Source organism: Penicillium nucicola, assembly GCF_028828085.1.
Source record: "Penicillium nucicola strain IBT 29836 chromosome Unknown utg000010l, whole genome shotgun sequence".
Lineage (NCBI taxonomy): Eukaryota > Fungi > Ascomycota > Eurotiomycetes > Eurotiales > Aspergillaceae > Penicillium > Penicillium nucicola.
The window spans coordinates 2,706,839-2,734,188 of NW_026643134.1; the positions used below are offsets into that span (position 1 = coordinate 2,706,839).

General features: G+C 48.6%; 12 protein-coding genes across 12 annotated transcripts; 5 read left to right on the forward strand and 7 right to left on the reverse strand.

Annotated features, from left to right (window-relative positions):
* Nucleotides 1-42: 42 nt before the first annotated feature.
* N7511_009565 (uncharacterized protein) lies at nt 43-546 on the reverse strand (the record flags this gene model as incomplete). The annotated part of the gene is made up of 2 exons (XM_057131942.1): nt 43-368; nt 432-546. The coding sequence occupies 2 exons, from the start codon at nt 544-546 to the stop codon at nt 43-45; spliced, it is 441 nt and encodes a 146-aa protein (XP_056979930.1).
* Nucleotides 547-1,734: 1,188 nt separating this feature from the next.
* On the reverse strand, nt 1,735-3,342 carry N7511_009566 (uncharacterized protein; the record flags this gene model as incomplete). Its single annotated transcript, XM_057131943.1, has 1 exon — nt 1,735-3,342. One exon carries the CDS (start codon nt 3,340-3,342, stop codon nt 1,735-1,737), a length of 1,608 nt encoding a protein of 535 aa, XP_056979931.1.
* A 1,818-nt stretch (nt 3,343-5,160) lies between these two features.
* Nucleotides 5,161-7,096, reverse strand: N7511_009567 (uncharacterized protein; the record flags this gene model as incomplete). The annotated part of the gene is made up of 2 exons (XM_057131944.1): nt 5,161-7,010; nt 7,072-7,096. The coding sequence occupies 2 exons, from the start codon at nt 7,094-7,096 to the stop codon at nt 5,161-5,163; spliced, it is 1,875 nt and encodes a 624-aa protein (XP_056979932.1).
* Nucleotides 7,097-7,958: 862 nt separating this feature from the next.
* Nucleotides 7,959-9,255, forward strand: N7511_009568 (NAD(P)-dependent oxidoreductase; the record flags this gene model as incomplete). The annotated part of the gene is made up of 6 exons (XM_057131945.1): nt 7,959-7,992; nt 8,044-8,228; nt 8,312-8,468; nt 8,520-8,691; nt 8,757-8,926; nt 8,990-9,255. 6 exons carry the CDS (start codon nt 7,959-7,961, stop codon nt 9,253-9,255), a joined length of 984 nt encoding a protein of 327 aa, XP_056979933.1.
* A 434-nt stretch (nt 9,256-9,689) lies between these two features.
* On the forward strand, nt 9,690-10,418 carry N7511_009569 (histidine phosphatase family protein; the record flags this gene model as incomplete). Its single annotated transcript, XM_057131946.1, has 1 exon — nt 9,690-10,418. One exon carries the CDS (start codon nt 9,690-9,692, stop codon nt 10,416-10,418), a length of 729 nt encoding a protein of 242 aa, XP_056979934.1.
* A 510-nt stretch (nt 10,419-10,928) lies between these two features.
* Nucleotides 10,929-12,349, reverse strand: N7511_009570 (uncharacterized protein; the record flags this gene model as incomplete). The annotated part of the gene is made up of 5 exons (XM_057131947.1): nt 10,929-11,017; nt 11,066-11,273; nt 11,318-11,480; nt 11,525-12,045; nt 12,092-12,349. 5 exons carry the CDS (start codon nt 12,347-12,349, stop codon nt 10,929-10,931), a joined length of 1,239 nt encoding a protein of 412 aa, XP_056979935.1.
* Nucleotides 12,350-14,709: 2,360 nt separating this feature from the next.
* Nucleotides 14,710-15,094, forward strand: N7511_009571 (uncharacterized protein; the record flags this gene model as incomplete). Its single annotated transcript, XM_057131948.1, has 2 exons — nt 14,710-14,760; nt 14,882-15,094. 2 exons carry the CDS (start codon nt 14,710-14,712, stop codon nt 15,092-15,094), a joined length of 264 nt encoding a protein of 87 aa, XP_056979936.1.
* A 959-nt stretch (nt 15,095-16,053) lies between these two features.
* Nucleotides 16,054-17,466, forward strand: N7511_009572 (uncharacterized protein; the record flags this gene model as incomplete). Its single annotated transcript, XM_057131949.1, has 4 exons — nt 16,054-16,765; nt 16,814-16,853; nt 16,906-17,065; nt 17,131-17,466. The coding sequence occupies 4 exons, from the start codon at nt 16,054-16,056 to the stop codon at nt 17,464-17,466; spliced, it is 1,248 nt and encodes a 415-aa protein (XP_056979937.1).
* Nucleotides 17,467-17,919: 453 nt separating this feature from the next.
* On the reverse strand, nt 17,920-19,974 carry N7511_009573 (uncharacterized protein; the record flags this gene model as incomplete). The annotated part of the gene is made up of 1 exon (XM_057131950.1): nt 17,920-19,974. One exon carries the CDS (start codon nt 19,972-19,974, stop codon nt 17,920-17,922), a length of 2,055 nt encoding a protein of 684 aa, XP_056979938.1.
* A 1,323-nt stretch (nt 19,975-21,297) lies between these two features.
* On the forward strand, nt 21,298-23,059 carry N7511_009574 (NAD-dependent succinate-semialdehyde dehydrogenase; the record flags this gene model as incomplete). The annotated part of the gene is made up of 4 exons (XM_057131951.1): nt 21,298-21,420; nt 21,469-21,556; nt 21,617-22,886; nt 22,942-23,059. 4 exons carry the CDS (start codon nt 21,298-21,300, stop codon nt 23,057-23,059), a joined length of 1,599 nt encoding a protein of 532 aa, XP_056979939.1.
* A 508-nt stretch (nt 23,060-23,567) lies between these two features.
* On the reverse strand, nt 23,568-25,233 carry N7511_009575 (uncharacterized protein; the record flags this gene model as incomplete). The annotated part of the gene is made up of 8 exons (XM_057131952.1): nt 23,568-23,667; nt 23,739-23,922; nt 23,999-24,077; nt 24,175-24,531; nt 24,596-24,695; nt 24,746-24,964; nt 25,023-25,070; nt 25,136-25,233. The coding sequence occupies 8 exons, from the start codon at nt 25,231-25,233 to the stop codon at nt 23,568-23,570; spliced, it is 1,185 nt and encodes a 394-aa protein (XP_056979940.1).
* An 841-nt stretch (nt 25,234-26,074) lies between these two features.
* Nucleotides 26,075-26,590, reverse strand: N7511_009576 (bZIP transcription factor; the record flags this gene model as incomplete). Its single annotated transcript, XM_057131953.1, has 1 exon — nt 26,075-26,590. The coding sequence occupies one exon, from the start codon at nt 26,588-26,590 to the stop codon at nt 26,075-26,077; it is 516 nt and encodes a 171-aa protein (XP_056979941.1).
* Between the last annotated feature and the right edge of the window lie 760 nt (nt 26,591-27,350).

A 27,350-nucleotide genomic window follows, 5' to 3' on the forward strand; every position in this document is an offset into this window, starting at 1 on the left:
CACCAGGAGATGACAAGACTCCTTCTAGTCTAATTTTAACTTCTAAGTGCAGCTGGAGCTTCCAGCAACGAAAGTACCATCCGAGTTCTCGCAGCCACACTCGCCAGTCTGGGGATCCTTGATGCAGGTGGTACCGTATCCACTGCTCTTTCCACCATCGCCCCAGTAGAAGATCCAGTAGTCGGAGTCCGCTTCGATCTCACTAGAGGTCGGGGCGGTGCAAGTGTATGCGCTGCATGTTCCGTAGGGAGCACCGTTGTTGGAGTCGTATTGGTGGTCAGTCTCGAAGACGGCGAAGGTTTGGGTGGATGAAGTCCGGGTGTTGTGGGAGCACTCAGCGGCTTGAATAGCCTTGGAGACCTTGGCAGCTGTTTTCACGGTTCAGTATATACTTTTCTTTGCATCAAAACTCATCCATGATTGATATTTACCAGAGCAGTTCAGGCTGCTAGGCTTGTAGCCTTTGCTGTTAGTCGAAGCCGGATCCAGGGTGGCAGCGACCATGGCTGGGATAGCCAGCATAGAGAAAAAGGAGGTGAAATGCATTTTGAGATTGGATGTGTTTAAAGAGGCTTTTTACTCTCCGTCGACTACGAAGCAGCTGATATATATACCTCTGGAGCCAAGGCTAAGCATCGATCCGGAGACGTATGACCATGGAATAACCTCTACTTGACACAGGAGCACTCATCAACTATGGAGTATCCCAGGTCTAGATCGCATCCCCAAAAATAGTGTCTCTGTTGTTTTGATGAAGTTGCGCTCAGGGGGGCCCACTTGAGCTTTCTGGAAGCTGAGACTCATACAAAATGTGTTTCAGTTAAAGGCCGAAACAGCCAAGATGATCCTCATATCCCGCACGATGATCCACCTGAAATTAAGAAAGGCGACTATGAAGCTTAATGGAATAGTTACCCAGAAACTGAATCTCGGGCTGTCGTTGTATACCTTCAGCTTGAAAACTACAGATTTCCAGTGTGTTTGGATATCTTAGCAACCGATTGAGGATTGAGCTTTGATCAACCGAGTTTCAGTATGATTTGATGTTTGAGAATCTTGTTCCAGATCGTCACCTCCTGCATTACTCCGGTAATCAGCCGAAAATGCGCCTAGGTCGTAGGCAACGTCAGACCCCATACGTCAACCTATTAACGTACTAAATTAAAGTTGTTGCAGCCAAAGGGCCTGGGGATGAATGGAAAACCGAGAACTCGACTTTGCCTATCACTGGGCTCTCGAATCAATCGGTGTGACTGCGCGCGTAGCATAATCGCTATTGCTGTTTGAAAGGAGCATATTTCCGCTTCACCGAGAAATAGTCATCCCGATTATCAACAGGAACTTGGGAAGCAAGGCAGAACTGCAGCTTCCAGCGTGTCTCCTGCGGAGGCATCTGCATGCATTATGCATGCCAAAGAAACAAGAGCTAGAGTGTTACTTCGGGGAGCCGAAGTTGCCCTGCCAGATAAGAGGACTTATGCCATTTGGGCAGGCTCTATGGTGGAGAAGCAATAGAACAATGTTCGTTCGGTCATGGTGGAATGCAATCACCTATGTTAGATTGAAATCAATCTATATATCAATTCTATATACATCTAGACGGATGTCTATGCACACCTCGCTTATATACCAATTCTCCCCGACGAATGTCAAGCATAACACGTCAAATAAACCATCAAATCCCGATCCTAGGTTCACAAGAAACCAATGAAGCGATTGACTCCGGGATTTCATTCATCGATCCTCCTTCTTAGGCTCGGGCAGGGCAGGCTCATTCGCAACAGCACGAGCCTGGATAACATGAGGAATAGACTCCTCAGTATTAAGATAAGTGCGACTGCCCGAAATAAACCAAAAAGCGACCGAAATAACGAGCATCACACCGAAAACACCAATAGCGTAGTTCATTTCATCCCCAGAGGGATTAGGAGCACTGGGGAAGAAAAAGAAGATGGTCGTCACGCAGCAGTATACGAGACTGACCCAGTTGGCAGGCGCTCCAAACCTGCCAAGATGGAACTGACCACCGTGTGGAAGTTTGTCGCGGCCCATCAAAAGTAAGGTCATAATGGGCAGACCATATGAAATTGTTAAAGCAATGGTGCTGACGCTAAGAATGGCGTTCAACACAGTTTCGGCGAAGAGGAATAAGACCCCGACCAGGGCAATTATCGCGCCTTGGAACCAGAGCGCCCTGACGGGCGCTTTCCATGTTGGGCTGACTTCGGAGAGATATGCGCTGAATGGAAGTCCGCCGTCGCGAGCGAAGCCCCAGGTCAGGCGAGAGGCTGTGGTCACTATACTGATTCCTTGACCGAGGCCGTTCATGATGAAGAGCGAGATCAATACTGCTCCACCGGTTTGGCCTACTGTTTCTTGCACGAGTTCCATGAATGGAAGGCCACTTGGTGAGTCGACGACAGTGTTCACTTTCTGGATGCAGAAGAGGCAGACCATCATCAAGATAAAACCGCTGATTGCTCCGGAAATCACGGCTAAATAGATGACTTTCGGAGCATTCTTGCGCGGTGCGGGAATTTCTTCTACCAGGTGGATCACGGCATCGAAGGCAGTGAGACCATAGGCGGCTTGAACGAGTCCAATAAACCAGACAACACCGTCTGGCCACCCGGTCTGATTGATCCACTTGCCAAAGGTAAATCTGGCTGGCTGGTACGAGAGACCGTCCTTAGTGCCAACAGAAATAAGCAAGGCAAGGCAGAAGACGAAGAAAAGTCCAAAGAACCATACGCCAACAAAGTTATTGAGCCAAGGCAAGAACTTCTCCCTTCGACAACCGACCACATTGATTAATGTCAAAACAAAAACACATCCCACATAAACGATAAACTCAAGCCAACCCGTAGAGGCACCGGTCCAATTCGGATTGAACATGACCTTCATGCCGAGCAGGAAATTGGTCATGAATGCCACCTGGGAAGCAGCAAGAGTCCACCACCCGAACACGTTAATCCAAGCACACATGTAGGAGATGAAACGTCCTAAGCGGGAGTCCCACAAGCGGTAAATCCAGTATGCCTGTCCCAGGGCCGTAGGCATGCTGCTACAGATCTCGCCCAGCGAGAGTGCAACGCAGGTGTTGCAAAATGTAACCAGACATAGACCCCAAAGGATCGAGACAGGACCGCCGTTGATTAACCCATCAGAAAGATCCTGTGCGAATGTCGACCATGTTCCCAGAACACAGAAGGCCAGGGCAAGCATGCTCCATATGTTGAATTTGCGGGCGAGGGTCTGCTCGTGACCGAATTCGGCGAGGTCGTTGGCATCCTGGGCACTCTGGTCGGTTTGTTTGAGAGGATTCTCGGTTTCCACGTCCATACTTCGAGCAATGGAAAGGACCAGTGAATGAAGTGAGGTTTAAAAGGGTCGCTCTGGGGTCATTTCCCAATAATAAAAAGTTTGCGAGATACTGCCGTTGAAGCACTCGACAGCGGGGTTCGATTTGTGTATTGTTCCTTTGTAAGGCAATATGGATATACTGGAACCAAGTTCGAAGATGCCAGAGACAATTGTAAGAATCCCAAGTCCCACACCCCCAGTTTCAAGACCCGGGGTTTGACGTTTGTCTGGGGGAACCCCATGGGCATCGGCATTTGTGACCAAACAGAATCGCACGTCCCTGGGACGCTCACCGAGACTCCACCGATATGCCCGAGTTCGGAAGCATTTAAGAGATTCGCGACACGGCATTCTCGTTGCTCCAGTTTTCTGTAGGGTGACTCCACATATCGGACCTGCAAAGGCTGAAGATTCCCTGTCTGGCAGGTAGATGCGGATAGCTTGACTGCACTGCAGACATTAACCTGGAAATCTTCTTGGACTCGAATATTTACCGGTGAACGCGATCTTGACACATCACGATCGGAACCGGCTTTTGCTAGTGGCGACTTTCGCTCCCCAGATGCAGCGGGTACAAACGGCGCAATCTTCCCTGGTGGCCCTGGTCGCCCTGGTCACCCCGATCGCCTCGGAATAGGCATTTTGATCTTGACAAATTGAAATGATTGACTTTGCATCTGTAGAAAACAAGCAGAACAAGAGCGGCAGAAAGCGCATACTTCGCGTTGACCTGCGTTGGCCTGCGTGGACCTGCCCGAATGGGGTTAAGTCGCTACAGCCTTGGCGATCAATCATAAGAACAACCTCACGCTGTTGTCTGTGATTTTGGACTTGCCTTGCGAGGGAATTTGCGTGTCCAATATATGCTTGTCTCTGAGGCATTTGGACCCGGAAAGCACTCCCTAGAGCGGGTTAGAGCGGGTTAGAGCGCGTTGTTTGGCCCTGAGATCTTTGTTCGACCAATCAGAGAGGCTCAGACCACCCATTGTATGACCATAAAGACGTAGCAATTCATGATCTTGTTCCTTCATTCTTTTTTTCTACTTGACCACCTTTTGCCAGCCAGGATAGCTATGTCACCAGTCGAAAAACAGAAAGATACCCCCCACTCTCGGCATCGCTCGTTCAAGGGATGTTGGACGTGTAAGAAGAAGCGGGTTCAATGCGATGAAATGCGTCCCTCTTGCCAAAGATGCAGTCTGCGCGGCATTGCGTGTGAGGGATACGAGATCAGACTGCGGTGGGGAGCTGGGATTGCATCAAGGGGGAAATATTCAGGCGCTGAGAAGCCGGTGAAGGAATCAATACCACCACGCTCGAAGCGAAGATGGGATATGCGAGGGAAGGGAGAGGAACGGGAGGAGGGCGACAGGCAGGGTCAACCCATGGTGGTTGACCAGACTTCCAATAAAGGTAATCACCAGTCAGGGCTGTTGCAGTGGACTTTATACTCACATGTACTATCAGAAACGCCGGCAGATCTGGTTGCACAGCGAGCAACAGTCAATATTCTCAACTCGCCGTGGGAACCGACGGCGGAAAACCACATCACATCGATTAATAAACATTTTGAAATCCCTGTGTCCCTGGCTGTCTTGTCGACAATGGACACACATGACTATGGCCAGGTAGTGGAGTATTCGAGACGGCGAAGCATCTTGGCTTAGGCTCTGGTCGAATCAAAAAACCATTTGTTGAGCTGGCATCCAATTATAATAAGAATATGATATATACACAAAGAGCATTTATAAACAAATATGGGTGCAACTCCCTGCTGATATGATACATCACTCAAGTTCAATGATCACGAGATATGTCGTTCACAAGCTCGTCTGGAGTCTGAGGCAGGCTATCATTGTATCGATCACTCCGGAATTTAGCCAACCACTCGGGGTTATCCGCCATAGTCTGGTTCCAAGAGTCTTCCGAATCAAAGAGAAGACGTCTAGCTTCTAGCTGGAACATCTCATCCGAAGGAATCACCCCTAGCATCATATTCTGCTGTGCATAGTGACTCAAGTGACGAGTAAGCACCTGCGTATAGGAATCCAATTGGAAATCCGATTCAGGTATAGGTTCAGGGTCAACGTCCGCAGCCTCGGGTGAGACATGCTGACCATCCTCAGTACCAGAAAATGTGGCGCGAGTCATCATCTGAGAAAGATGATCACTGACGGCGCGGTTGGTCGCAGAGAAAGGCACGAACGTTCGAGATTCAAAGTCCAAGAGATATGGTGGTACACTGTGTGTAACTTGAGCAGCGATCTCCGGGGGAAACTCATGATCGCCTTTCCAGCTGGCCATATTGCGGCCTTCCCGGAAGTGAAGTGTCAAGTGGTTGGCTCGCTCATCCCAAGTAGACATTCGGCCGCCACAAAAGCCACAACGAGAAGGGAAGTCAGTGACGACATGTTTCCAGTCATCGATCAAGGGCATCGTTTCCAGGCGGTGGGCAAGACGCAGATGTTGGATTAGATGGTCCTTGCGTTTGAAGATACGATTCTGTCGCTTGCAGGCCGAATAGTCATGTTGTTCAAGGTGGTTGGCCGAGGGATCGAGCTGATTGCAGTAGGCGCAATGGACACGGCCGGTCGATGGAAGTATCACGCATCCTCCATGTGGTGCGCAAACCCAGGTCTCTAGGTTGAGATGAAGGGATTTCTCATGTCTTACCCAGTCATACTTGCTTTTAAATTTGTCACAGCAGAAAGTGCAACAGAATATTCGAGGAGCAGTGGCTGAAGTCATCCGCTTCTTCTTCCCTCCGCTTGCCTTATTTCGTTTGACTCCAGCAGTCGACTTGTGTTGGGATCGACTGCTGTTGGAGACGCCCGACTTGTCAGACCTCCTGGAAGAGGCGCTGACAGGGGTTTCTGCGCTTGTGATGGAAGCAGGTCGAGAATTAGTAGCGCGATGATGGCGGAACTGCTCAGCAACGCCCGGATTAGATGTGCTATACCAGCTATCATGGTCTTGCTGTTCCTCGTGTCCTGTTGAATAAATTGACGGATTCTGAAGCGCATTTCGAATGGCTGAGAGACTGGCAGCTTCACCCTCAGGTGGCGATTCCTTCCAGCGTTCCAGCGGATGGGCCGGATTTGCATTTGGCGGTATGAATACGGGACTTGTCCCTCTGTCAGTATCACGAATATGATACCTGCTTCTGCGTCGCGGAAGTTCTTGGCGCTGGCGATTTTGAGGTGGAATGAATTGGCTCATCGGCCATATTGGAGTTGATCTTGGTCTTGGGTTTTCGAATTCCCTGCCATGACTTCCACCGGACACCGAAGCAATGGGTAATGGAAAGGCCGGAGAGAGTGACGGGTCGTGACTGAAAGATGGACCTGCCAACTGCGAAGTATGAAACTCTTCATTATACGACCAGGAAGAGCTTGCATGGGGCTCAAAAGGGAATTGTTCATGAGTCACGGGAAGGGATTCCGCCTCCGCTGACCCAGCGAGCTCATACGAGAGTGCGGATGTAGGAAAAGAGGAATCAGGCACTTTGTCGTAGTCTGATATATTCTGCTCTGCAACATAGGGCCCAGGGTGGCATATTGATGAAAGAAAAGCGGACAAATCCTCGTTGCCTTCATGTGCAACTAGAGTCTCGTCAATTTGAGCAGAGTCACCATTATCTTTATAACCTGGATAAAATGTTAATCACAGCACGAATTTCAAAGCCCTAGAATCCACTACCATACGTACCTTGTGGATATTGACGTGAATTCATCTTAAACTTTGTCAGGAAGCTTTCTCGAGGGTGTAACACCACATCAAGAAGAGACCAGGAATGCCAAGAAACAGAATAATTCTTGTTTCGAAATTTTTAAATCTTGAATCAAGTAGATGTTGACATAGGAGTGGCTCGATAGCAGTCTGATAAGACAGATAGGTTGATATAGAATGAAGAGAGTATAGAAAGAACCCGATAAAAAGGGTCGGTAATAGTCATTGACGGTAAGGCCTTACGCTTAAAACGAATTCTGCCGCTAATTGCTTATGAATATTGCCACGTTTTCTTGTATAGGTTCTCCAGTGATTCTGTTACTTCTATGAGATGATGAGAGCGGTAACGATATGCAATGATTCTATTTATTTGCCTAACAAGTTGCTTTGTCCACTAGTACTGGCTGCTTGGCTTCCTATATGAGGCTTTTCATTGTGGGATGCGTACGACTATTTAATGGATGTAAGGTCCGGGGTCGAGTGTCAGGTATAAGGCGGTAAAGTAGGCGGTAGGCTAGGCGGCAAGTATCACTATGGGCAAATTCGTTTCGAGCTGAAGGCATCACCCCCAATGCAACTTAGGTCGCAACTTAGGTCCCGGCATATATATTACTGCAGTGGCAATTGGAGATATGTTCTGCGTGTCTCTATGCCTCTTTTAGCCTAGTTGGTAAGTTGAATCGCTCTATGACTAAGCAGATGACAGCAGTGAGTCACCCGTTTTGTCAGACATCTCTTACAACATTCAATACCAATGGTCTCTTACCAAAATATTATAACTGCCAATAAACAATCCGTCCATCTTCAATAACAATCCGAAACTGATCAATCAATATCACTTCAAAAGTAAAACCCAAACGCCGACCATGACAACTAACAACCCCCGAGTTGGGTGGATAGGTATGACAACAATAGAGCAATCATCATCAATGACCACCTAACACCTCACAGGCCTGGGAAGCATGGGTCTAGCAATGGCCCAGAATGTACACAAATTTCTCAAAAGCGAAAAGAAGCCCGGCTTGAGATTTTGGAATCGGACTCTAAGTCGCGGCGATGAACTTCTAGCACTTGGAGCTGTCGGCTGCCTGGGTATTTCTGTGCTTGTCGAGCATTGTGATCTTATCTTCATATCTGTGAGTCAGATTATCTCTGCGGATAGATAGCTAGTGGCCTATTCAGTCATGGATCGAAACTTGGTTACTGACATGAACGGAAGACCAGCGACGATGCGGCGCTAGTTTCCATCATCGACCAAATTCTAGCTGTAGACAACATTGCTGGTAAACTATTTATCGATACAACTACTGTGCATCCGAAGACTTCAAAGGCGACAAATGAGAGGCTAACGCAACGGAATGCTTCTTTCATTGCTGGTTGGTGTGCGGTCTCTTCCATGAATTATATCTGCTAACAAAACGCCCTAGCGCCGGTATTTGGGGCCACTCCAGCTGCACAAGCGGGCCAAGTTCTGATGGCAATGGCCGGAACTAGCGAAGACATTGAAAAAGTCTTACCATTTGGAAAAGGCGTCATCGCACGTGAAGTTATGGTTGTATCAGATCTACCCGAGAACGCTACTGTGCTCAAAACACTGGGGTACGAACATTTTAAACAGCATTGCATTCAGTGTGCACTACGACTCAATTGCTAACACATCACAGCAATTTCATCGTTGCAGGAACAATGGAAATAGTAGGCGAAGCACACGTCCTCGCCGAGAAGAGCAATCTCGGTAGCGAGACATTAGAAAAGCTACTCGAGTTGAATTTTGGGGGCTTGGCACACTCTGATTCAACGCGGATGACGCAGGGAGTGTACATGCCCGGAGAAGGTAGGGCCCACATTCACATGGGCATACTGTGTATTGTCATGTTTTGCTCATGTTACAATTTAGGTCAATCGCCATGGTCGAATTTGAATCTCGGTATCAAAGATGTACAGCATGGGATTAGTTGTGCCCGGGACGCTGGGACAAGGTTGAAGGTTGCTGAAGTGGCACTGGAGCATATGCTTCGGGCTAAGCAATTCTCGGATGCGAATGGGGGTCGGCCTTTGGATTCGTCATCTGGATATGGTATTATTCGTCAGGACGCGGGTCTTGATTTTGAGAACGAGTTTGTGAAGAGTCGGGATGGGAATGGGAGGAGGAACAGTTTCTAGTTATGCGAGAATATAGGCCAACGGGTTCAATATTTATCAATAAGTTACTTTTTATTTCTGCAACATTTGCCCTTCTTCGAATAATAATTAAAAAATAAGAGCATAGCAATAATGCTTCGTGGTTCGTACTCTCGCCTCGTTCTTATGTTCAGCCTCACAGGCCCGGAGATAGATGTGGCTCTCGCTGCAGGCTACCGGTATAGGAATAGCTATCATCGGAGATATCCACAATGCAAAGATCAACCAAAAACCACCTAAGAACTGGATCCTCCGCGGGCCATCGGTTTTCTTAAAGGAGAGACACGCGGTCGATCCTACCTAATCCAGAAATGTAGTCCGATTAAGCTCGGATATAAGCTTTAAGATGCGTACTGGAAAAGTAATTCTGTTCATAGCCCGACATGAGACTATTAATCAGGGCCATATCCATCATCATGATCTTCAGCTCAGCCGCGCTCTTCTACGTGAAATATCCGTACAAACATCAAGAGCCACTGCCCGGCAAAATGCTTTTCCGCCTACACATCGTCCGACATGCAGAGGGAACTCACAATCCTGGCCATGATACGACGATCCTGGACCCTCCATTGACCGAGAGAGGAATCCAGCAGTCCCAGGAGCTATCAAGAGACTTTCAATTCAAAGATAGCGTTGGGTTGGTGCTGGCATCTCCGCTGCGGCGAACACTTCAAACAGCTCATATCGGCTTTCAACAAACACTTGATCAAAGATTTTACCCCAAGTTCTCCGCAGCAGGTGTCCAAAACGGTGCAAGTCTCGTACTTGAGCCGGATGTGCAGGCGCATTCTGCTCGACCCTGTGACACTGGCTCGGACATTTCCATCTTAAAGTCCGAGTTTCAAGATCTTCCTTGGGATATCCTTGACTTGGATCCGACATTCCCGAAAAAGGAAGGACTTTATGCATCCGACTCTGAATCCCTGAAGCTGCGTGGATGGAGAATTCAGCGTCGGCTGCAAGAGAAATTCAAGGAATTGGCGAATACTGCACGGCCTGATATCGTTGTTGTTACGCATGGGGGATTCATACGACATGTTACTGGAGATGAGACGCTGGGCGTTGGGCCTGCAAAGGCACGGAGCTTTATGGTTACGTTTGATCAGGACTCTAAGTTGATCATCGAGTATGATTTGCCTGAGTAAACCAGGCATACCATACCCTGTTTTATGGCTCGCTGGCTGTGAGAAAACTTGATATACCCCGAATAAATACACATACTTCTATACGCAATCTCCTAGGAGTGCTGCACGCGTTAGAGGCCATCTTTTTCTCGTGAAATAGTAATGCAGCTCGATGTCGAACTTGTTTTCGTCCAGGCCCATTTTACTCTCCCACGCATCGTTATTGTTGGATGAAAAGATGACAAGTCTGTCTTAATGATAAAGCACAGCCTCTTTTTCTCGTCAGCGATACGGATACTTTTTCCTCGAGAATTACTACGGATTGTGTCGAAATTTCATAGGCCTTTTGAACTTAGTTTATTATATAATTTCATAGACTTAGTAGCTCTATAAAGTTCAATCTACTGGAATTTGCGCATATTGGTGTACCCGAATGTATAGATTGACGGGCATTCATTGAGAATAATTTATAAATGTCCTCATGAACAGCCGTCGGATGTTGCATTTCATCCCAGCCGAATAGATACATGACTATTTTTCGGTGCCGTACTCCTTCACCCACTGGTCGAGCGAGAGCGTTTCTGGCTGGCTGGTATACGCCTCCTTCCTATACTGGGTCACTGCAGACTTTTTAGATGTATATCACGTTCGAAAGAATCGACACTTACCATAGTCGCCAAGCTCATTCCAGCTATTAACCAATAGCGTAAGCGTTCGTTTCTCGATTGCCGGACCCGGGGGGATTTCCTTGGAGGTGTCTTTGGCTGCGGCGTTAAGACCCTTGAGATCATCGGCGATGGTCTGCCAGACCGTTTCGAGTTTCTCGATGGTTTTGATGGCTGGGTTGATTAGGGCGATCAGGGCTGATGCTCCGTTCTAGAGTGGTCAGTTCTGTATCAGGCGTTAAGAGGGTGACTTACTGACATGCGCTGGGCGTCTGCGCTCACGATCCGGGCTGCTTCCAGCTTCTTTTGGTCATCCTTGATCTTGCCCTCGGTGCTTTCAATGTTTTCCTTGATATGTTTGATTTTTAGGCCGTAAATGCTGGCTACAGCAATGGCGGCGATGAAGCCAAAGATGGTGCTATATAATTAGTAGAGAAAATCCAGCAGGATATAAAGACTTACACCCAGGCGTAGGCCGGAGTCGTTGCAGCGACTTTGAGATCTATACAATACATCATTAGCATATGCTCCTCAGTAGGTAGCAAGGACAAACCATAGCTCAGCTCGTTCTGCTCGGCATCCAGATCCTTCTGCAGGCTTTTGATCTCGCCCTCAAGCCTCTTGATTTCGGTGTCATCCAACAGCTTTTTGACTTCCTCCTCGTTGGTCTGCAGCGTGGAGCTATGTTTGGTCGTGGAATTTTTGAACGTCTCCAAGTCATCACGGGCCTTGACACTCAGCGTCTGCAGCGTGGTGATCCGACCAATCAGGTCATCGGTGAACTCTTTGATCGCCTCTCTGGCATCGTCCTTTTTCTTCTGCTCCGTCGCTTCGTGGTAGTCCTTGATGGCCTGCAGGAAGCCCACATAGTACGAACTGTCGACTGTTCCACCAGCAACTTTTGTGTAGTTGACAATCTCGCCTGACAGATCGACGAGTCCTTTCCAGGTGTTGTCGCGGAAGTTCTGGTTGACTTTTTGGACCTGATCTGCGTTAGCAACTGAGAGGATGGTCGAGAGGTGTTCATACCTCGGCGTAAGCCGCAACCATCAAGTCAACCTCTTTGGTTACCTCGCCCTTGACCGACTCGTCGATGCCCATGCGCCGGATATAGTCATCGTGCTCGGTGGGTAGATCACATCCCGCCCAGATGTAGCGCATCATGTTCATGATCTCCGGATGTGAGAGGATGAACACATCTTTTTTGGTTTCCTGTCCTCCTGGATAACCCGTGACATTCGTGTTGAGGTCAGAGGATGCATAGTAGGTCTTTATTTCTGTAGACATGTTGGAGGATTGAATGACTGAAGATGTAAATTTTTGATTGAGGGGTTCGATGGCTGGTTTGTTTGAGATAGACCATGGCCGGGACATTAGATGATTATATACCGGTACAGACTCAAGAGGAAGACAGATAGCTCATTTACTTCGGTGCCGCCGACCTAACCGCCAGCCACATCCTACCCCTCATCTCGATGAAGTATGTAGCAAGAAGCCATCAGCTCAGCTCTGCATGCAACTGATATTCCGCAGGAGACACGTCAGGTGATGACTATAGACGACAATCTGTAGGTAAGAAGGCCATCTGGATAGACTGCAATATGGTGAAAATACCATGCCTTGACCCAGTAGCTAAAGAAACGCAGGCAGGGCGTATGATTAGCAAGTATAGTATTTGAAATCCGAGTTCATAGCACTGCATGGTATGTAGATCCTAGTTGGGTGGCAATACGATAGTCCAATTATCATACAGCATGAATGATACCACAGTATATCTACCATATATACTCATAGTTATCGTGTTAATTCTATGAAACAGGCATTTCTACTGATGTGAAGGCTATAATGCACACATACTCTACCACATTTAGCAGTAATCGAGGTAACATTGCGATAACCTACCGTAGGCCCATTGTATGTTCTTCTAAACCCCCAGATAGAAAACGAAAGGCAGAAGTATTCAAACCTACTTGGCTCATAATGTTAAGAATAGATGACCATCCGCAGATGCAGCCAGCTACAAACAGTCCCCACAGCGGAACGGGAGGCGCCGTACCTAGCCGATGTACATTTTGTCGTTTCCGAAACGGCGGGCATGCTACAAATTTTTCTTTTTTGCCTAGCCGAAGAGCTGAAGAGGCATTAAAATGATTGGCTGGGCTGGGAATAATTGCTGCATACGGCACTGATGGGTTCGTCTCAATGCGGTAGTGATGTACTGCTAGAACACTGCTATCGACCTGTCCAAGTCAAAAATCCCCTTCTCGTGGCACATGTTCTCACCGCTAATTTAAACGTGAAGCTCCAGGCCGTCACGTTGAGTCAGCAGCTCGCTGCGCAGGCAATTGTAGGCCCAAACATGAGCTATGCACCTGTTCTCGGCCCGGATTTGTATAATGAGGTGGTCTTTACTATTTACTGTTACATTTGCAGGTAAGACGGTGTAGAATTCAGTATCGTCGATCCCTCAGCCAGCCATTCTTGCTCCGAGTTATTACCTGTTGACAACTGTCAGTAGGGCGGAATGATACCCAATGATACGTAGTATAACCCATATGCATAACCGCGGGGAACGCCACCGATCTCCTGCATCTACGATGTAAAAGTAGAGTCATGAATCCTATACAGTAATATCTCATACTGAGACTACCGAGGACACCACCTGCAGACTAGGCATGCATCATTACAAGAAGATGCGTTTACTACCCGGTGGAATCAAAAAGTCGAATATTCAAGCATATCCAGACATGCCGTTACTCTGCATTTGAAAGGTTACACCCGTATGGCATTTTTGGCATTTTCTTCTACCGGATCCTGATCTTGTCTTTTCCGCTGTGCTGTCGTGCTCAGTAAGACGGGGTTGGTACACAACATTGAAGTAACAGGATCTTCTCTGCGAACCGCCCTCACTCATGGCTACCTTGCGTGTTTGTAGTAATACAATGCTACATGCTATCTCTGTTGGCTACTCTGTAGTGTACTCTACTGAGGGAGTGGCGGCATACTAGGTTCAAATTCCGGGCGCTCATGGTTAGCGAATGCACCTCCCCCTGATACTCATGTGGTTTAATTGAGATCAGTCATAACAGAACAAAAACAATTCTCGCCACATATCGAGTGGCCTGCATATGAGATCAAGAGACAGATTAGTTTTTTTTTAGCTGCATACACTTCTATGATCGGCTAGATGTGCATTTCTGGGGTCTAGGTCTATTATTCGCTCATCTGCAGTCACATCACATAACGTGGGTCCAGGAGCGAGCCGAGCCGAGCAACGTTTGTGTTCTACGCTTTAATGCATGACCACCTCAGAGGTAAAAGATCGACAGTCTAAATGGTCTCTTTTTACTGTGCTCTACTGCTTGCATTGCATACTTTGGGGCAAGGAGAACATATCCATATGCATGACGGTGATTCCAATTTGTATTACTCAATCTGTGCTACTCTTGCTACCTATCACTAACTGCATACTGCAGTCCAAGCCAGTCACTGGCGATGATGCGGGGCCCGTTCAATCGCCTCGACTGCCGACTGCAGATGCTCCTCGATCAGGTTGTTAACTGGATATCGTCAGTCCGTGGATCCACCAGCTACAATGTAGATCAGCACTCACTCTCGTCTGTGACGTCTTGCCAGCCCAACAGTAGATGCGCGAGCTCGACTTTGAGGAACGCCTCAACCTTGGGACTTTGCGGGTCGTACAGGAACTCTTGCAGAATTGTCGTGTCCTTGTCAATCGCCTGCCAAGAGCCTTCGAGATGTTAGATCAAGCTGGCTAAGGACAGAGAGGGGGAGAGACTGACCGCGTAAATATTCTAGATCCTTGACCGCCTTGCCGGTCTGCGCGTCCAGGCTTACAATCCATTTCTTGAGATTGTCCAGCCCGGTAATGCCGCCGTGGATGTTGAGCAGTTTCTCCGCGATCTGCTGGAATCTGGGATCCGACATTCTCTTAACGAGATCGGCGTACACGCCGCGGAGATACTCCCGATTGTCGTTCCAGGCATTGATGACCCCTGCGAGGGAGATTGATCCAGAGGTCTGAGTGACCGTGTTGGCCGAGACAATCAACTCCATGGTGAGCTTATTGAGCTTCTCCTTCACTTCTGGGGTTGGATTATCTCGAAGCTGACGGAAGAGGTTGAAGAGAGAGGCTGCGTAATTAGTATCTGTCATTGCTGGATGGATGATACATACGAAAATCCGAAGGGACTTTGGCTGCAAACTCTAGCATTTCTTTGCAGACAGCATCGACTGTTTGGATAATGATCTGTTCATCAGCTTAAGTCTTATCGTGATAGGAAAGAAACTCACCCCAAAGTCATCGGCAATCACAAACATAGCATTGAAGCCTTTGAAGAGATTGTTCAAGATATCGGCATAGTGAACGTAGATGTCTTGGGTTATGCCAGCCCGCAGACAGATTTCGTCTGTCGACAGAGGCAGGTTAAGACACTCGACGGCAAACTTGGTGGCATCTGAAATGAGCGGCCCGTCCAGACAGATACGCCCGTCCTGGAGGAGGTCACGAATAGAGAGAAAACTCTGGTCGACTGTAGTCATTTTTCGGAACTGATGTAGGTGATGAGATTATTGAGATGTGAGATGGACGAGAGAGTTCTGCCCCGTATCCTGGGGAATTTAAAAGACACTATTGTGCTGGTCTTCGGTGTGCCCGTACGTGCAGAAGTTGCCTGCAACAGAAGTACGGTGCATTCAGGTGTCCGATCATCAGCACGAGAATGTCGATCAGAACGTATTCGAGTCGAAGGTGAGGGGAAGAGGCAGTGGCTGGCTCAGTCCCTTGTGTGTCTCGTGGACAGTCGTGAAATTCAGCTCTGGTTCATGCAGCCTCTCCGATCCTTCTCAAAGTCTCTGAGAAAATTGAAAACCCCATCTATATAAATGACAGAAAACACCACCTCCCTCTCTCCCAACACAGAACCATCTTCGTTATTCCTATATCAGAAACCATTTAATCTCATCTCAGCATGCCCCCAAATAGCGACCCTCATTCCAAGGCCTTTTGGTCTCCTGACGCCGGCTTCACCCAGCTTGTCCAGGGCAGCTGGAACGGCAAGCCTGTCGAGAAGCAGGTCTCGACCTTTTCCAGTCCCTCGATTCGAAACATCTGGGTCTATGCCTCAGGGGGCAGCCATCTTCCCACCACCCGCGATGACTACGCGAGACAACTCAATATCGACCTGTCCACCATCCCAGACCTTTCAATTCAAGTGGGCGAGCTGGTCAAGGCCTACGAACAAGCCCAGACCTACAGCACTGCCTTTAACAACTTGTGGAAAAGTCTAGTCGATCTCTCAGGTGAAATATACAACTTCACCAAGATCGCGGGCGGCACGGTAGACTCTTCCTACTATGCTGGTATCATGCAGTCGTTGAACGACTACAACACGGCCAAAAAGAGGAGTCCCCCCGACACGGGCAAGATGAAAGAGGCAGCAGAAGCGGTTGTCGAGTTCACCGAAGACCTCGTCCCAAGAACCGCCAATCTTGTCACCAGCGGCAAGACTCTCATCACGGCCGTGGATGGGTTTGGCACCAATATCTACAGTATGTGGGCGTCATTGAATTCGACTCTGGAGGATATCAAAAGACGCCTGGACCCTGTGGAAGTCCGAAATCTCTCAATCATCGATGGTCTTCAGAAGACCTCCTTAGATCAGCGCGTAGAGTATCACTACGGTATGTCAATGAATCCAACTTTAACCACCAAGCTAATTTTATCTACAGATGTGATTGCGTCTGGGAAGGACTGGTCATACGCACTGTGGTAAATATCATCACCCATGCATTATAAGTTATAAAATCAACTAACCAATCAGCCCACTGTTTGGCGTCCTCCCTGAAACCTCAGCCTCGGCATATGGTCCCCGCGCATCCGCAATTAAAAACGTGGTCCAAGCAATCCAAAACGAAATCAAAACAGAAGACAAGAAGGTCCTAGCTGCGCGCACCGTCGCGAGCGATGCTCAGCAGGCCGTGGTACATCTACCCCTTCCGGTTAACCAGCTGAACTAGCTGTATCTAATCCATCGTGATTCTTATAGGAAGACAACTACGCAATCCGCGATCCGCTTCAAGGAACGACTGACGCCATTAAAGCCATCCAAGTCGGCTGGGAGAGAATCAGCACAGACCTACAATATCTCCACGACGCGGCGAAGGGGGATACGATCCCTGATGTTGAGTTTGGCAAGGATTTCATCCTGCAGACAATCGATGTTTGGAATCAGTTTGGCAAATCCGGTCTGCAGGCTTCGTTTCTCTTGATCTGGTATTTAATGGCTGACTTCTACCTAGTGGATGATTTCCGTCAAACCGCCTACATTAGCCAGGTTGAGCCTATGACGATTGACCAGTGGGTTGAGAAGATTGGCCAATAGGTTTTGATGTCTGTAGTGTTGTCTTGAATTCAAATACTGTCTGCGCAACATCTTACTGTGGACGACTACTTATTCTTGAATGACTGCCAATTCTTGATGATAATGCACTTAAGGTAGTAGTTCTAGAATTACTTTGATTATGAGACTGTACTACAGAGACTATATTGGTTTCAAAACCACTACATTGGCAATACAAAAAACAATTTAGATTACACAGAACTGGGTTATATAGAACATTGTTGATTTAGAATAAAGGAGGTAGGTAGTATGGATCATGCGGGTTTTCATCCTCTCTGCATGCATGAGACTCCATATGCAGAAAGCTAAAAATGGAAAGCGGAAGTTATGCGATATTCTTCTTCGATTCAATAGTACTAGATCACTGTCGCACTGTCCCAGCTTGGCGTCCCCAGAACATAATACATGTTACCTAGTAAAAGATTCAAGCATGTCCTAATCAATCATAATAGCCAGATCATCCTCCGGCCCACTAACTCCACGCTGATGAGAGGTATCCCTTACAGTCACACCATGTGACTTCTTCATATGCTGATTGAGGTTCCATTTGCGCGAGAATCCGTTTGAACGTCGCGGACAGTCTTTGTATGGGCAGAGGATATCTGCTTTTCGATGGGGGCCTTTGCCAACGCCTGGTCGGACTGGCCTTGATTCTCTATCTGTCGCTTGTTCCCTATTCACTGAGGTGGCTCTTGATAATGATATTGATGGAGCTCTCGAGGAATTTCTTGAAGGGGCATTGGACGGCTCTGGCGATGCGGATGGCGAGGAAGAGGGGACCATGGCGGGGGTTTTGTGCTGTTTTCGTCGTGAGGATGAAGCCTTGGGCTGTGGCTTGGACTTTGGTTTTGGCGTTGGTTTGGTCTTGGGAATTGCCTTGGTGTTGGCCTTGGTCTTCGGCGTTGAATCGGCCAAGGGCTGCGGGATTGGTGGTGCCACATCATGGTCAGTGTCGCTCTCAGACTCGCTCTCGCTTTCGGTATAAACGTAATCCTCCTGGCCATTCGCTTTCTGCTTCTTCCGAATGTGGCCTTCCGGTAAAGTTCGGAACTCAAGGTCTTCTCCGAAGAGATCTGCACACCGTTTCGAGGTGCGCATTACCACGTCGGAGGGGAATCCCATCATGGATGCTAGACCCATCACTTCACTCCAGTCACGCAATTTGAGTCTACCCTTGACGAAAGAGCCCTGCTCTTGATCCTGACTTGCATGGGACGCACGGGACTGATCTCGCGGGCGAGGGGCATCTGGTAAGCTCTCGTCATCGGTGTCTGCCACAGAGGACATCTGGACACTAAGAGAACGATGAGGTGATTGCTTTCCAGGAGATTTTTGGGTGATTTTGCGTCCCCGGGATCGACTTCGGCTTTGTCTTGGACGATCTTCGTCATCTATATCAGATGTCTGCTCATCCTCAGAAAGATCCTCAAGCATGCGGCCTTTCATGGAATAATGAAGCCCCGTCAGAAGCCGATCTAACTGGGTCAGGATATTGCGTGTCAATGGACGTAATTGTTCTGCGGATTTGTCGTCATCCAGTTGAATTATTGGTTCAAAGGAGATCGTATTCATTGGCTCAGCATTGAGGTCTTCTTCTTCCTTCTGCAGGATCTGGTCCTGCATAATTTCATCCCCATCGAGAAGCTTTTTGGAATTGACACCATCATAGTCCCATTCCCGGGCTCGGTATCTTTCCCTGGCTGTCTTCGACATGACAGCCAAAATGGATTCTTCCAGGTCGGCACTGGGGCGAAGGTCAGATTCCATCCGCAAATTCCCAGAATCAAGTTTGTCTTTGATGATATCATCGAGTCTGGGAACATCCGCAGCAGGCAAGGGCCATGCCGTCCATCTTCGAGGAACAGAAAACCTGAAATCATCATCGGCGTATGATTTTTTTGAAGTGACTCGCGTTCGCCTGCGAATCGCATGTGCGTTGTACAGATGTGCTGCCAAATCTCTTGATCTGATATTAAGAGCAGCTTCATAGGCGCCGATGTCATCTGCATTGTACTTCCTCCACGTAGATGAGTGCCCAGTGAAGATATTGGGACGCCTAGCACCAGGCCGAAGGTCGAGACCTCGGTCTACAGTATAATAAACCGGCTCAATCGGCCCTGTATTTTGGGGTGGACTTGAAGCTGCCATTGGGGAAGGTCTGGAATGTCTCCGCATTTGTGCTTTCTGGTCATCGCCACTGCCGTGGAAACTGTCACCATCAGAGTCATAATGCGTCTGCAATGGTCGTTCTTTCATGGGCATATCGAACTCAGTTTCTGGATCGTCATCTTCCTCATCCATAGGCTCGTCTGCATTGATGGAGTTCTTAAAATCATCTTGGCTGACTGGTCCACCAAAGAGTGACTGTCTCACTGGCGCTGGTGGAGACGATGGTTGGGCGACATCACTGCTTGGGCCACCAAATAATGATCTGCGAGGTTGTGCAGATATTGGGGGAACAAAGTCAGATCCGAGTAGTTGGGAGGACATGCCTCAGAGACGGGTTGGCTGCTGCCGTTCTATGCGCGAATGCTGGAGTTGATATCACATAGGTGCTGATTCCGGGATGGTCCTTTCCACTAGGCGGCTGGATAATGTTTGAAATCCAGCCCTTTTGTTTGCAGATGCTGATTTTAGCTAATAATGGCTCCCCTTGTCGACAATTTGGTTGTTTCTGGGTGTTGGCGATGTCAAAAATTCCAGGTTGGTGGGTCCTCGATGCTGACACGTGACTGGTATACAAGCATGTTCACGCTAACCCCAAAGGGCAATAGAAGTTGTATTCTCCGTGAGGTTCAATGCAATAAAGTCGTCTGGGAAAGGCGTCTGGAAGAACACAACTCTCGTTTCCCTTGAATACGGCATATATCTTGGTAGCTGATCCGGACAGCCAAACATAGACGGTAAGAATCACCTCCCGACCATGGCTCTTGTCGCAAAATGATTGCTTGCTCCGCCTCCTTTCACTGTGCTTGTGTATTTTAGTTCTCCAATTTCAGCTCTTTTCCAGGGTCCAGTATCGATTTGGGAATATTTTGCGGGAGTTGGAGAATTATTTGCATCGGATCTTCTTTCCTGAAAGAAACATCTCGACTTGGGCACCTTAGCAACTTAGGTTGAGAGTAGGTGCCCATTTTCAAAATTTTCTTAGATTGTTTTTTCAATAAAGTCTTCGGGCTTCAAACTATAGAGCGGCCCTTTTTTAATGTTGCTAACCAACGTGGAATCTGGGGATATTCCAAGATTGGCGGATCCTTGTATTACAAATACGCTATCTCCGGTGCGAGAAAGAATCCTGTTTACCGGTTGGTTCAAAATACCGTATGTCTGCAGTTTATGCACTTTTATTGGTGAATGTCGCCGGGCTTGGTAATTCCCAAACACAATTACACGATCTATGATACTCGCTCTTTTCACCGAAGCGCAAAGATGTGATGGTAGACATTATCGCGTAGAAAAAGAGAGACGGAGAGAGCAACAAGTCCAATTGAAGCATATATGAACTGTCGCAGATATCCTGTCGCAATTGGTGCTGGTGAGCTGTACAGAGCAAGAGTGAATGACATCAACCTCCCCCGCTTTAGCATGGAGCTTCCCTTCTGAGCTCCAGTACAAGAACTTCCTCGGAACAAAGTCCGTCGGTGTTTCTCGGGCACAAAGAGCAATCACCGTTGAGCAAGCAGATTGACACACACCGGACATTCCCCACTGCCAGATACAGCCGCATCATTTAAAGGCATCTCCAACTCTCCAAACTCCCCGCACTCCCTTTCTCCACTGTATTTCTACTCTTCCCTTGGGAATTCTTTTATAATGGACCGACTCATCCGTCCCGTCACTCGCCAACTACTCAGACCCCGCCCCAGATATCCCTTTTCTATCCCTGGACCGAATTACGCAAAGAGACTCTACACAATGGGACATAATGCACCGCAGGTAGGTGCAGCGCAGATCCGATCAACGACCAGTACTGACTTGGAACAGTTGAAAGACCAGTCGCTCTTCATCCAGAAATCATACATCAATGGCGAATGGGTAGGAGCCCAGTCCGGCAAGACCTTCGAGGTCCACGGTAAATTCCACGCGACTCGGCCTTGCATATGCCCAGGATGCTAAATCTATCTCTTCCCAGACCCGGCCACCGGCAAATTGATCGGAACATGCCCCGAGCTTGATACCACCGACGTCGAAAAGGCAATCCAAGCCGCCTCCGAAGCGTTCCCGAAATTCCGCACAACACTCGGCCGCGAGCGCGCGCGCATGCTGCGCCGGTGGTACCAGCTGATGATCGACAACGCGGAGGATCTGGCCAAGTTGATTACATGGGAGAACGGAAAGCCTCTCGCAGATGCAAAGGGCGAGGTGAACTACGCCGCCAGCTTCTTCGAGTGGTTCAGTGAGGAGGCACCCCGCTTATACGGAGACACCATCCCGGCGTCGGTGCCCGGAAACCGCGTGATGACCGTGAAGCAGCCTGTTGGTGTCTGTGGTCTGATTACGCCATGGAACTTCCCTGCGGCGATGATCACCCGCAAAATTGGCCCTGCCCTGGCGGCGGGCTGCACCGTTGTGGCCAAGTCCCCTCAGGAGACGCCCTTCACCGCGAATGCGCTGGCTGAGCTTGCGCACCGCGCTGGCATCCCCAAGGGCGTTGTTAACATTGTTACTTCGTCTGAGAATACCCCCGCTGTGGGTGAGCTGATCACTACCCACCCCGAGGTGCGCAAGGTGTCATTCACCGGTTCGACCAACGTTGGTCGTATCCTGATGAAGCAGTCCGCCTCTACCATCAAGAAGGTCTCCTGGGAGCTCGGTGGTAACGCTCCCTTCATTGTCTTCGATGATGTCGAGGACCTCGATGTGGCCGTGGCCGGTGCCATTGCATCCAAGTTCCGCAGCTCAGGCCAGACCTGTGTGTGCGCCAACCGTATCTACGTGCAAAAGGGCGTGTATGAGGAATTCTCCAAGCGCTTCGTGCAGAAGGTCAAGGAGTTCAAGCTCGGCGGTGGATTCGAAGATGGCATCACCCACGGCCCGGTTATCCACGAGCGTGCCGCTAACAAGGCTCACGAGCATGTCCAGGACGCAATTTCCAAGGGCGCTCAGATTGTCGTTGGTGGCCAGAAGGCTACCGCCCTCGGCCCCAACTTCTACGAGCCAACCGTTCTCACTGGCATGAGCAAGGATATGCTTCTCGCTAGCGAGGAGACCTTCGGTCCTGTTGCTGGTCTTTTCCCCTTCGAGTCTGAGAAGGAGGTTGTGGATCTGGCTAACAGCGCCGAGGTCGGCCTGGCTGGTTACTTCTTCAGTGGCAATGTCCGCCGCATCTTCCGTGTTGCTGAAGCCCTGGAGGTTGGCATGGTTGGTGTCAACACAGGTCTCATCAGTGATGTTGCCTCTCCGTAAGTTTTGTTTTCCCTGTTCCCATATGGATTTCAGTATCTAACATCTTCACAGATTCGGTGGTGTCAAGCAGAGTGGTTTCGGCCGTGAGGGCAGCAAGTACGGCATTGACGAGTTCATGACGATCAAGAGTGTGACATTTGGCGGTATGGGCGAGCCCCTGCAGGAGTAGGAGTGAACATGAAACGAAAGCAATAATATACGCAAAAATAAACTATACAAGAAATGAAATATCATGATACAATCTTAAATCACATTTTCCACTAGAAAATCATGCTCTCCGGCTTTAATCACTAGTCTTTCTGAGCTGTCTTGAACATTTTGAACGTGATTTCACGCATGATAATGTGGCCCTTGGGCAGAATTTCGCGTCTCACCTTCCATGCGTACCAGTGTGACATCACGTCAAAGAACAAGGTAAGTCGTACAAATTCTCAATAAATTGAGATCCAAGTATTCAACAGAGAAAGTTTCATTCCAAAGCTAACAGAACCAGCTGCATCAACTCGCCAATGAAACCACCAAAAGCACTCTATAAAAGTCATACCCCAAATGGTATCCAAACTCCAAGATCGTCAACCGTCGCTCAGGAAAAGACAACCGGAAACCAAAACAGAAGCAGCGAAGATTAAAAAAATCTAATATACAACCACCCAGCCAAGAATATAAAAACTGATCTATCATGCAAGATCCATCCCGTCCAATTGGTTTACCGTCCTCATGGGACCAGTAATTCCACTTTGAGAAACTTTTTCATGGAATCCTAGGATCTCGCCGTACCTAAGGAAATCAAATAGATCAATACGCAGCCCGGACGAAGAGACAGAAGCAAAACCCCATCACAAACTCACATAATAGTCTTCCAGATATCAACAGGAAGATGCGCTTCCAGGAACGACCAGTCAAACGCCTCTGTCGCGACCGGTTCGTCGTTTGGATCATGGTATGGAGCCAGATATGCAGATTCGACGGCTTGGGCTGCTGTAATGCGTGTATCTGGGTCGAATTGGAGCATTTGGTCAATCAAGGTGACGGCTAGAGTGGTGCACGTTATTAGCAACTGTGACTGTTGCCTGCAGGCGATAGCTTGAGTTATTGTGGATGCACGTACCATCTGGGGTCGCCTTTGGTATGATCTGTGAAATGGGTTTGCGTTCTCTTTTTGGTAGTGATTTGATGAAATTCAATGTCTAGGGAAAGTGCGTGTGTATATGATTAGCGACGATGTCCGAAGATGCCCGCGCCTCCAAGCTGGCAGGTGAGACCGTGGTGTTGAATCAAACTCACATTTTCACTTGTGATATTGGTGATCAGCGACTCCGGGGGATTCCCAAGCGTATCTGCGATGACACAGAACTGGTTGATATGGTTCTTGCCGGGGAATAATGGCTCGCCTAATAGTAACTCGGCGAAGATGCAGCCGGCGCTCCAGATATCGACTTTTTCGTTGTATTTCCGCCATGTGAGCATGATTTCCGGGGCGCGATAGTATCTCGTTGAGACGTAGCCGGTCATGTGGTGTTCTTGGACTCGGGCGAGCCCAAAGTCGCATATTTTCAGGTCGCAGTTTTCATTTATCAGGATGTTGCTTGGTTTTAAGTCTCTGTGGACGACGCCGGCGGAGTGGAGGTATTTGAGGCCGCGCTAAGAGAATGCTTATTAGTGATGGGAGTTGGGAGTTGTGGGACTGAGTGCGACGAAGACGAACCATGATCTGGTACATGAAGTATTGGGTGAATTGGTCATCGACCTTTTTGGCCTTGAGGATTGTATTGAGGTCTGTCGCCATCAATTCAGTCACGAGATAACTGGGACCGTTAGTATAGTCCCGATGCACCGGTACGGTGGGGCTTCGTACATGTCTTCCGACGGCGAGATGAAGATGTCGGTAAGGTTGATAATCTGATCAATTAGATGGGAGGCCAATAGCAGGGTCAGAGCACTCACGTTTTCATGGTGCAATTGTCGCAGCAATTTGATTTCTCGAAACATGTGTCTTGCAATGCCCTCGGTCTTGAATGGTTCTGCGAGCTTCTTCACGGCGACTGTCCGATGACGTATTTGATCCCTTGCGGAACTATTGGAAGGGAAATCAGTTTCCCAATTTTCGCATCGCAAGATGAAGAGGACAATACCAGACAAGCCCAGAGACTCCAAGGCCAACAGGTCTCCAGTCTGTATAGCTGGATCGTAAAATCTTAGTATACCCAGTCAAAGACGCCCTCTTGCAGGCTGTAGTAAGTCTAACCGTTCAGTAGTTTCGAAAATAGTGCCCATTACTGTTTTCTGGGAGAATTGCGCCATCTCCTCGCCGCAGGGAGGCGTCAAGAGAGCTGCAGGCATCATTTGAGCTGATTGGTATTGGAAAGTAGTTAAAGACAGAGATGCCTATAGTACAACAAACGAATCACTTCACAGAAATGAGAAATATTCTCGAGTATAATCACCCCAGGGGGAAAACTGAGTTGAAGGCGAAGAAACAAAGAGCCTAAGAAACCACAAACTGTCAAATGCAGAGCAATGGGAGTAGTTGTACCTAACAAAAAAAACGCCCGCGCGTGATGTAGTCAGGTCGTGACGATCTTGGCGGATGCGGTGACATCAGCGGCTGTGGATCGTGGAGTTGGCGATCGAATACTCTTTCACGTTCCACGCCTTAACTCAAGCCCTCCCTTCTGCTAACTCCCTGGTGCGGTTCAGGCCACGTCCTCGGATCGGCAAATTGTGGCTGGTCTGAGTGGACGGATTTCTTATGCGGCAGGCTGGATACCTTCATAGGGCAGGGCTGTCGACCCAACCTCAGACCATCTGGTCAAATGGCTTCTGCAGCTTAACCGCCTGGCTGTGTTGTGTGATGTTGTGACATGCATCACACCTGGAGACACCTCTCATCGTCATGGGAACATTCCTCCGTTCTTCTGCCTTCTCGGAATGTCTCCAGAATGCTGCTCCCCCTCGGACTGTCTCCAGAATATTACATGTAGAAGGCTAACATGATGATCCCGGAGAAATCATCCGCGTAAACAGTGCAGTGTTGCAATTCGTATATTCGTGCAAGCAGCTTATGTCGTCAAAGGCGTAATTGAGTTTTTTTTTTGTGAGCTCTCACAGCTCGGAAATTAGTATACAGAAAAGAAGTCCAACGCTAAAAAATCACCAACGCCACAACCCCACGGTCCCCTCCCCACTAAGTGTACAGATTCTCGGCATCGATGAAATTCTCGAATATCGAATCGTTTCCGTTGTCGAACGGGACGAGGTCATCGGCGACCTTGGGTAACACAGTCCAGTCACCCCCAGGCAAGGCGCCGGGGTCGATCATAGTGTGGTTGTGATTCGTCGCATCATCCACTGCGACCGATTCATCTGAGTAGGACCCGTTCGAAAAGGTTGGTGACATGCTGGATTCTTGCATGGGTTGGTTGTCTAGCACGGTTTGTGTCATTCGCGCCAGCTGGAGATTGATTTGGTGGTCTTTGCACTCGGCGTGTTGGAAGATGATGTTTTTCAGGTCCCACACTTCTTCTTTGAGACAGTTCAGTTGGGCCAGGAGGAGTTCTTTCTTTTCTGTTTCGTCGCTGAGACGACGCTCGATTTGTTTGTGTTCGCGCTTCTTCCTTTCGCGGCACTTGTTGGCAGCGATGCGGTTGCGCTCCAGGTGCTTTGCCCGATCGGGGCCAGCGCTGTTTCGTGCAGATCTCATGTTGGGAGGGGGTCGAGTGTTCAGATTGGAGGGGGTTGCAGATGGTATGTTTGTTTTGTAGAAAAGGTATATAAAAGGTATAGTCAAGGGTAGATTGAGTAGTCTTTTGATTAGAGTAGTGGAGGTGTTGAGTGCTATTAAATGTTCAAAGTTCCCCCTCTGGACTCCCAACACTATATAACAAATGGTCTGGACCAGAATCAATGACGTAGGCCAACTAAACCAGGATCTCAGCCAGCTTCCGCTGCAACCTGTTCGACTGTTTCCGGTTATGCCGACCAATCACTGGAGCGTAACAAGGGAGCTTCAGGTCCCACAGATGGATAGAGAGTGTGGAGTAGACAGGTGGCGGGTTCATTGCTATCCTGTCGAGATCACTTGAAACTCTTCAATCTAGTATAGTTGAATCTAGTCCTGACATCATATTGGTGGTTTCAAGCTCCCACTCCTTGCGGTAACAACACCTCGGCCTATACTTGCTCGTAAACTGGTGGGTCCCTTGCAGACAGACATAATTGAAACCAATCGCTATGTTTTTCCATCGATTGGTGATGCGCCTCAAGGTTTCAACCCTCCATTCTGGTACCTTTGCGCGGGAGTCTAGACGTTTCCCCTCACTGCCGACCGGGTAAGTCGCTGCACATACGGAGTCCATGGAGTTTATTAGTGAGTCAAGAGGAATGAAGGAAAGGATATTGATTTCGTGAAGCTCGTTTCGTGTACGTGTTGGTTGAGCTCTGGATACTAAGGACCGTGCCAC